Source organism: Lactuca virosa, chromosome 1 (assembly GCF_052849685.1).
Source record: "Lactuca virosa cultivar CGN04683 chromosome 1, Lactuca_virosa_CGN04683_v6, whole genome shotgun sequence".
In the NCBI taxonomy this organism is placed as follows: domain Eukaryota; kingdom Viridiplantae; phylum Streptophyta; class Magnoliopsida; order Asterales; family Asteraceae; genus Lactuca; species Lactuca virosa.
Genome location: NC_136426.1, coordinates 144,502,217 through 144,512,427, shown reverse-complemented (window position 1 = coordinate 144,512,427; position 10,211 = coordinate 144,502,217). Strand labels below are relative to the sequence as shown.

At 31.6% G+C, this 10,211-nt stretch overlaps 1 protein-coding gene across 2 annotated transcripts; it reads left to right on the top strand.

Moving 5' to 3' along the window:
* Nucleotides 1–2,921: 2,921 nt before the first annotated feature.
* Nucleotides 2,922–5,064, top strand: LOC145159354 (2-alkenal reductase (NADP(+)-dependent)-like). 2 transcript variants are annotated; one of them, XM_079078300.1, is made up of 5 exons: nucleotides 2,922–3,359; nucleotides 3,563–3,740; nucleotides 3,829–3,995; nucleotides 4,291–4,373; nucleotides 4,457–5,064. In XM_079078300.1, the coding sequence occupies exons 1-5, from the start codon at nucleotides 3,048–3,050 to the stop codon at nucleotides 4,884–4,886; spliced, it is 1,170 nt and encodes a 389-aa protein (XP_078934426.1). In that variant the 5' UTR covers nucleotides 2,922–3,047; the 3' UTR covers nucleotides 4,887–5,064. The 2 variants fall into 2 exon arrangements, with proteins under 2 accessions (XP_078934426.1, XP_078934434.1); XM_079078308.1 differs by having other exon boundaries at nucleotides 2,925–3,359; nucleotides 4,508–5,064.
* The last annotated feature ends 5,147 nt before the right edge of the window (nucleotides 5,065–10,211 follow it).

Genomic DNA, 10,211 nt, shown 5'->3' with positions numbered 1-10,211 from the left:
TTTGTAAACTTTAGAATATTTTTTACAAGTTTCACTTTAAGGTAACCTAAAAACCAATGAAAAAAAATTACAAATAATAAAACTAGAAAGTTGAATGAAAATTATGAGCTAAAACACTAAACCGATGAAAAAGTTAAAACTAAAAAGTTGAATAAAAATTAGAAAAAATGACCACGAAGGTTTTTCAAAAACAAATGGACAAAAAAAATCCCAAATAGCCATAATTTCCGCAGGTCACCACTTGTGAAAATCTTGGTGGCCTATGATTTTGTTTAGATTTTCGCATGTCACCACCTATAGAAATCTAGGTGACCTGTGATTTGTTTTTGATATTTTTGCAAGTCGTCCGTTGTGATTGAAAAACTCATATGATTTGATGATTGTTATGAATTTCGCATGCGAATGTTATGAAGTTTTTTTATTTATAATTTTTACCGTATAACTTACTTTGGAGCTGAAAAGGCATGAGTTCTCCACATCCAATTTTGGACAATAATATGTCCATAGATAGTTGTTGTTAAAAATAATACAAATAAAAACAAATTCAACTCAAATGAAATTTGTATGAAATAGTTATTAAAGTTCAAAGTTTGGTCCTTTATCAAATATTTTACCAAATAGCCTACTTTGTAGCTAAAATTATGACTTTTTGGCATCTAAATTTAGAGTGTAATATAGGGGTGAGCATTTGGACCGGACCGGCTCTTGGACCAGATCGGTTTCGGAGAATATTGTGAACCGTGGACCGGACCGAATGAGACTTACCGGATCCAGGTCCATGTCCGAGTCGAAGTCCGGGTTTTTCGGTTCTTGGACCCGTTTGGACCGGTACAACTTTATATGCATACAGTACAACTTGTTAAAACGTGTTTTTGGGTTTGATACAACTCGTTAAAACAAATATGTTGTTGGGTTTAATACGTTACACCTCGTTAAAATGAATATTTTTTTGGGTTTGATACGGTACAACTCGTAAAAATGAATACGTTTTCGTTTATTGTGCCCTTTGGACCGGTCGAACTTTGATTATTTATACTTTATACTATTTGTTTGAAGGATTGTAACTCATTAAATATAACACCAAAAACAACAAAATTATTGTCTAAAATCATCTACAAACTCTAAATTACACGTTGGAAAAAAACGCATGCAATCCGACTTAAAACGAATGAGATATGTTTGTTTAAAGAATTTAACAGAATACAAAAGTTTAAATTTCTTGCTGAAAAACTGAAATATTTCAGCTTTGATATCTCATCTTTGAAGGATTGTAACTCATTGAATATAACATCAAAAACAACAAAATTATAGTTTAAAATCATCTACAAACTCTAAATTACACGTTGGAAAAAACGCATGTCAATCCGACTTAAAACGAATGAGATATGTCTATTTAAAAATTTTCACAGAATACAAAAGTTTAAATTTATTGCTGAAAAGCTGAAATATCTTAGCTTTGATATTTCATCTTTGAGGCATTGTAACTCATTGAATATAATACAAAAAACAACAAAATTTTAGTCTAAAATCATCTACAAACTCTAAATTACACGTTAGAAAAAACTTCATGTTAATCCGACTTAAAATTGAATGAGATATAATTGTTTAAAGAATTTCACAGAATAAAAAAGTTTAAATTTATTGCGGAAAAACTAAAATATTTCAGCTTTAATATCTTATCTTTGAATGATTGTAACTCATCAAATATAACACCAAAAACAACAAAATTATATTTTAAAATATCTACAAACTCCAAATTACACGTTGGAAAAAATCGCATGTTAATCCGACTTAAAACGAATGAGATATGTTTGTTTAAAGAATTTTACAATTTTTTTTAAAATAAGCCGGTCCAAAACCAGTTTTTACCCGGAACCTGCCGAACCAAACCAGAAAAAAAAACCAGACCGGTTTTGCTAAAATCCTATAACCAAGAACCGGCTCGGAGGTCCAAATAAACGGTCCGGTCCGGTCCACAGGTCCAAATGTTCACCCCTAGTGTACTATATACATGAATAACCTTGTTACAAAGAATACAATGGATTTTTTTGAAAAAAAATTAAGTGATCTAACCACAATTTAATGTGTATTTAAAGAAAATAACAAAAAAAAAATTTTTTTAGCAAAAATAACCACTTGGTCCGAAATGAACATTCTAGAAAAAAAAACATTTTTTTTTGACAAAAAAGTATCTTTCAAACTGAATTCCGGACAAACATTTGGATTTTGGACTGAAATTTTGGATTTCGAAAAAAACTCTGGAAGTTCAAGAACAAGTCCGAATTCCGATAAACAATTTCAAAATTTCGAGAAAAAAAATTCTTTTTTTATTTAAATTTAACAAAAAATTAAACAAACATACTAATGTGAACTATATACGATATTAATGCATAAAATTAAACGTTTTTATAAAATCGGTGACTTTAAACATTTCGAAATAGAGATTTCGGACATAAGTGGGGATATTTCTTTCAAAATAAAAATGAAAAAACCGAAAAATAACTCAAAAATTTGAAGATTAAATCCGGAATCGCAAGAAAAATAGAGAGAATTCTTTGAATAAAAACAAAAAAAAACTTTTAATAGGAACATAGAATGAAGCGTTCCGAAAGAAGTGACTATTTTTAAAAATGGAAAAAAAGTTATTATTTTCTTTTGAAAAATTCATTTATAATGTTTAGATTAATTAATTTCGTTCTTTTTTTTTATTATCCAAAATGAAGCTTTTATGGAATAATTATGAAGGTTTGAATTTGACAAAAAAAAAAAAAAAAAACGAATTTCGTAGTTCTCCACCTGCAAAAATCGTAGCTATTTTTGACACTTATTGAAAATTTTGGTTATTTTTGCTAGGTATGGGCAACGCCCACCGGAAAGTTTTTGCACGTTATAAACACCGTCCCGTTTCAACGTTTTTACGCGTTACAGGACTGTGTTGCTTTCCTTTACCGCCACAACATCTTCCAAACGCCGTTTCTTTCTTTTGTCTCCTAAAAACGCCTCCTAACAGCCTTAGAAAAACCTTGGTGCCAACTTAAGGGGCATTTATGTCGTTTTCCCAAAATCATATATCATCATATAAAGACATCAAACATCGCTGCTCATATAGAACTCAAGAACAGTCTAGCAAGCAAATGGAAGGAGTGAGAAATCAACAGGTAATCTTGAAGGATTACGTTAATGGCTTCCCCAAGGAATCAGACATGCTCCTTAAAACTTCCTCCATCACCCCCTTCAAGCTCCCACAAGGTTCCAATGCCGTCCTCGTCAAGAACCTTCATCTCTCCTGTGATCCTTACATGCGTGGCCGGATGAGCAAAAACCAAGGAAGTTACGTCGATTCCTTCACTCCTGGTTCGGTTAGTAACTCAATCTTATAATCACTATTCAGAATTAATTATACTCTAATTGTCGAGGAAGGAGGAGAATTTTTCTTATAATTCTAATCTCCGCCATTTTTAGGGGAGTTAGGTTAATCTTCTTCGATTTCTGGCTTTCTTATCAATTCTAGAGGCAACCAGTTTGTTCTTCGTGTTTTCATATACCCATTACAATCTTGCAGCCAATAGTTGGATATGGAGTATCAAAAGTGGTGGATTCTGGACATTCAAATTTCAAGAAAGATGACTTAACTTGGGGAGGAACTGGATGGGAGGAATACAGCTTTATTCCTAATCCTGATACTCTGTTCAAGATTCAAGATACTGACGTCCCACTTTCTTATTATACAGGAATCCTTGGTATGTTTACAAGTTAACGTGTTTTTTACTCAGAATTACACCATATTATTAAGATTTAAGAGTAGCGCAATTTCATATTCTCCTCTAGGTATGCCTGGTATGACTGCTTATATTGGTTTCCATGAGATATGTGCTCCGAAGAAAGGAGAGTATGTCTTTGTTTCAGCAGCTTCGGGGGCAGTCGGTCAGCTTGTTGGGCAGTTTGCAAAGCTGACCGGATGTTATGTAGTGGGAAGTGCCGGAACAAAAGAAAAGGTCCAAGCTTTTATCTTTTAGATTAGTTTAAGAAAAGGTTTTGCTATTTTGGTCTTTATTTGAGTTTTTTTTTTAACGTTTTTGGTAAGGTTCATAGTAGAATGATCATATTTTTGGACCATAATGATAAAAACCAGCTTACTTAGCGATCAATAATAGTTATTTTATTTAGAATGAGGACAAAAACGTTACAAAAACTTCAACGAATACCAAAATGTCAAGAAAAAACTGTTTAGGATCAAAATTGCAAAAATCAGTTATACCCAAAGTATAATTTACTCGTTTTGATCTACAGGTTGAGCTTCTAAAGAATAAATTTGGATTTGACGAGGCTTTTAACTACAAGGAAGAACACGATTTAAATGCAGCTCTAAAGAGGTAAGACTCCAACATATATAGAGAAAGATGTCCAACATATATAGAGACAGATGAGACTGTATTTAGCTGATATGGGACTGCAGTTCTTATTTAGCTGATATGGGACTGCAGTTCTTATTCTCTGAGTTTGTCAGGTACTTTCCACAAGGAATTGATATTTATTTTGAGAATGTGGGTGGAAAGATGTTGGAGGCGGTGCTTTTAAATATGAGATTAAATGGACGAATTTCAGTTTGTGGGATGATTTCACAATACAATTTGGAGGAAGGAGAAGGGGTGAAGAACTTGTTTTGTTTGATAAATCAACGTATTCGTATGCAAGGGTTTATAGCGGTTGATCATTATCATCTTTATTCAAAGTATGTTGAAATGGTCATACCTTTAATAAAAGAAGGGAAGATATGTTATGTGGAAGATATTGCAGAGGGGCTTGAGAGTGCTCCGGCGGCTTTGGTGGGGCTGTTTTCCGGCAAAAATGTTGGGAAACAAGTCGTGGTGGTGGCTCGTGAATGAGTTGGTTTGTTTTGGCTTTGGCTGAGCAATAAATGTTTGCAAATAAAAGAAAGTTGGCGTGTTTGCTAATAAAAGAAAGTTGGCGTGTTTGCTATAGGTTTATAGCCAATACTGGATTTGGATTCTATATTATCTTTAAAAACATTAAAAATGAAAGAAAGTTGGCATGTTTGCTATAGATAGCATATATCTTAAATGTTTATGGACGCCTATACATGTTTGCTATAGGTTTTTAGCATACATCTTATATGTTTATGGACGCCTATATATTTTATTAAAAGAATTGGAAAGATATGTTATTTGTAAGCTTTGTAATATACATAATATCTTATTAAGCATCTATGCCTCGGAGATTAAGTCGATTCTGCGGAGCACTCGGAGGATGCTCCGCGGAATGCATGTCTATATGTGGAAAGAAGTTTTATTATGACTAAATTTTGGAAAACAATCCCAAAATTTGCATATTTGGGTCATAATCCCTAAAAGAAATCCAATGACTTGGCGAAATTACAATATAATATACAGTGGTCCTATAAAGCTGATGCAAGAAATATGTTCAATTCTTTAAGGAAGATGGAAATACAATTCTGATAAACCATTCAAATTTGTATTGCAAGGCAGTGAAATTTGGTCCTCCTTGGGATAAGCATTGCTGCTGAATGAAAGTGGTATTTGGAATTATGATCAATATTTGTTCACTTTTCGACTACTTCTACAAACGAAATTCATCTAAGATACTCTTCAATCATGTTATTGTCACGTAAGTCGCTTGAACTTTAGACATGATTGTATTAATGTTTGCAAAATTTCTAAAAATGATATGATTCAAGGTATCGGAAATTTAGAATCCACAATAAATTTTGGTTTTTCTTTTACTTTTATTTGTCTCCATCTTCCTAGTATATATATATATATATATATATATATATATATATATATATATATATATATATATATATATATATATATATATATATATATATATATATATATATATATATATATATATATATATACTACTTTATAATACATACATAATTGTGGGTCCTACAAATTTTAAAACTAAAGTCTTAAAACAAGGAGATGGATTTATAACCATTAGATTTAATATAAAAGGGTTAGATTTAATATAAATGGCTTAGATTGTGATCCTTGTGAACATGTTTAGACCAATAGAAATTAAACATTATGACTAAACCCTTAATATAAATACTAGACATTTACTCTTTCCATGTCATATGTAACCGTGCAGCTAATAACCCAAAAACCCTAGAAACTTACCAGCCGCCCCTTCATCACGATTCTTGCTTCCTTTCTATATAAACCTTAAAAACCTTTAAAACCACTGATAGCCTCCATGTGTGCTACAGTCACTGTTTTAAGCATCGCTTCAACCACCTCTGCTACCAACAAAACACTTCGATCAACACAAAAACGACATATCTCTTTAGCATCATTCTACTTTGCCGCCAGGTAAACAATGAGGCGATAGCCTCACCATTACTGGCCACCACTTATGCATAGTTGCTCAACGAACAACCACCATCTCTTCTACTATCTCTTCTAATGCCTTTTGAACTCCTTCTACGGCTCACTCCACAGCTACAGTCGTTGACAACCATCTGCAGCTCTCTCCACCGGTGACTACAAGCAGCCGCAACTACATCAGCCACACATCTCTCTTTGCCGGCCTCTGCCTCTCTTTCGTCGAAAACTCTAAATATAAACTCTTAAATCTCCATTGTTGTCTAAAACCATTAGATGTGTTACAACAAAGGGCGTATCTACATATAGCAAAGGTGGGTCCTAGTACCCACTTATTTTTTTAGTTTTATATATTAATTACATTGAATAAAGTTTAGGAACCATCTTGAGAAAAAATATGACCTACCTTACATTATTTTTGACAAGATAAAAAAACAAATAAATGAAAGAAATGGTGGTGGGTTTATATTTAAATTTACAAAACAAATAGTTAATATTTATAAAAACTTATCCCATACAGGAGATAAAAAGAAAGATGTAATTATTTGATATTGTAAAATGGATGGTGGATAGTTATAATGAAAGTTGAAAAAGCAACACAATTCATTTCATATTGTTGGTTATAAAAATAATTATTGCAAATGAACTCTTTAATAAAAAAGAGATTTAGTCGTGCAAAATAAATGTTTTTTTTTACAAAAATCTAGTTTGAGGGGCCAGGTAGACTTTACTGGTTCGACCCGACCCGATTCATCACATGGATTGTTTACTTTTTAGATTTTTCGATTTCACTTAATTAGGAACCACGTATTATTCTATTCTAGATTCGCCACTGGTTACAACCAAATCCATATATATGGGTTTTGTTTATTTTTTATACATGGATTTTAATTAATATGTGATTTTAGTGATTTGTGCCATGACGAAAGCTAGAATATGGAAAGCACACGGTTTGATATCACGTGATCGATTTTTGTTCTTGAATGTATTTTGTATGAGTTTTGACTGAAATATATATGCTCTTATTAATTCAATTGTTGTATGAGTTCTGAGAAAATTAATTCAATTTTTTTACATTTAGCATGGGCTTTGAGAAAAATGTATACTTACTTGAGCGACAAGTTTTAGATTTCGTATTGCATTTTATAGATTTTATAGTTAGGTGTAAATTCAAAAAAAATTATATTTCATCTCTCTATTTTGAACTTGTAGATATTTAGAAAAAGGATTCAGATATGTGTTAATTTTATGTATATTTCGAGAAAAAGTTTTTATATTTATTTTGTATTTGTATGGTTTGTTATAGCAAAAAGTTCAAGTTCAATATTGTATTTTTATATATGTTGAGTAAAGGCAAAACGGATTTTAATATAAGATAATAAATTAGAGTATTTAATCTGTTTCAATAAATGTAATATCACACTGTAAAATTTTCTTTGCTTTTCGGTAGATTTTATGGTTTTAAGTTTTAACAACAGATTATATAGATAAAACAATAAGATAGTGCTTTTGTGGTTTTTAGTTTTTAGTAAAAAATAGTTACGAAAAAGTTGTCCTTTGAGAAGTTGTATCGTCAACTTCAATAGTTGTAAATTCTTGAACGTATGCCAAAAATGTTCTCGATTTATGTAAAGATGATTTAAATAACCATAATTAAATGCATAAATGCAACTGTTATTAAAAAAAAGTGCCAAAATAACAAAGGGTGGGGCCTTAGCCTGTTGCTAGGCATCTATAATAAGGAAAACATAATTACAGTCAAATTAGTTTTAATGAAAAATAAATGTATTCTTTTTTTTTAATACATCAATGATCAAACATATATAGAAAAAATTGTGTTCATCAATGCATTAATAATAGTCTTTAATTTTTAAGTTTGTTAACTTTTACCAAAGTTCTAAATAATGTAAGGCGTGACTTGGCGGCAATGTCAAGCCTCAAGCTTTTCCGAGCCTTGGCGAGCCACGTCGTTTGTAAGGCGTGGCTTAAGGCGGCAATTTTGTATATAAATAGTATTTTTATATGTATTTTCAACTATAATTTATTTTTATACACATATATGAGTCATAGCGGCTTTTTGGTAAAGCTTGGCGGCACATACAAGCCTTGGAGCCATGGCGCGCCATGGCGGAGCCATGACGAGCTTTTTAGAACCTCGACTTTTACATTTAAACCTTTCTAATTTATCATACTTTTGACTTTTTAATATCTTTATTTTAATGCTTAATTATTTGATAAATTAGTATTTTAACATAAACATAGTATTTTATAACTATAACATTATGATTGATTTTAATGAAATGGTAATATCATTTTGTTGCAGTTGTACTAAACAATCTTTACCAAAAGACTTCTAGCTCACCGGTATCCGGTGTTGTCCTTCCTCTTTAAGGTTGACAGTTCAAGTCCCGTCGTGGAAAGAAAAAATATTAGATGTTCGCCGTATTGCCCAAATTAAGTTATATTTATTAAACTCGATTCCGGTTTCCAATTTGAAGGAAACATGAATTGCAATACACCTTCGAATGCACATTTTAGCATCCTACTTATTTTTATATCATTGTACTTAAAAATAGCAATGAACTTTCTAGAAATAGAAACTATCCACCGAAAGAAAATACTTGACGCAAAAAACAAACTAATTCTTGCATGTCTAGAGACAACTGATCGCCGAAATGAACAAATATCTGGAATGAAACAAACTGAAAGGAAACAATCTGACGACCGACGAAATGACACTAAATTTCATTCCAAACTAATCGTCGGAATGAAACAAATCGTCGCCGCCGCATCGCGCGGGTACGCTCCTAGTATATATATATATATATATATATATATATATATATATATATATATATATATATATATATATATATATATATATATATATATAAACTTATCTTGTATCCTTATATTCGTCTTAGAGCATTGGGTGTGGGCAACGGGATGTAACACCAAATTGGTGCCACCTCATCCATAACACCACCATAACACCAAGAAGGAAATGGTGTTCCAGATGTTATATCATGTTAAGAGGTAGAGAGAGAAAATAGAGAAAATTATTTGATTGGTTGATGAAGGAGATAGCCAATCATCTTTCTTGTTTTATCTCGTCCTCGTTACCACAAGATCCACCATAACGAGCTTCAACGAGTTGGGGGGGGGGGGGGAGGCGGTGTTCCCCCCGTCATGACGCCGTTGAGGCATGCCACATCAGCCTGTTGCTTCTCGTTTTTGGCCCATACCGCATGCTCTTAAGTAGCTCATTATCATACCAGCAAGAAAGGCAATGTTAATTGGCTCGAGTTCGAAAAAAAAATTGTTTAGATCTAGTCTTAACCAAAAAAAATTTGTATATTCCTTTATTTTCTTGTATTCAAAAAAGGCTCTTTTAGGGTTTGTTTGTCTATATTTTTTCCGAATTCCAATAAAATTATTTTGCCTTTCAATGAAAAATACAAATAGAAGGTCTGAGTGGCTTACCAACAAGAAAAGAGGCATTTCCAAGAAGACGAATACAATCATAAATTTAAGTTTTTGAACTTAGCAGATGTTATTTTTTAAAATGTAAAAAGTATGAAGTAGGTGGATCCACATTTACGTAACAAGGTAACAAGATGTCGATCAAACATTTGAAATCTACAATAAAAAGAGTTTGTTTTTTTAAAGTTTGCGGACTTTTAAAATAAACAGGTTTTTTTTATTAATTTTTTCTCTTAATTAATTATAATCAGTAGTTGTCTATATTTTATAAAAGAAAAAATAAATAATTTGCAAATTCAAAACAATATTCATGCATAAATAAAATCAATTAATTGATTCAAATCGTTTTAAAAAAAT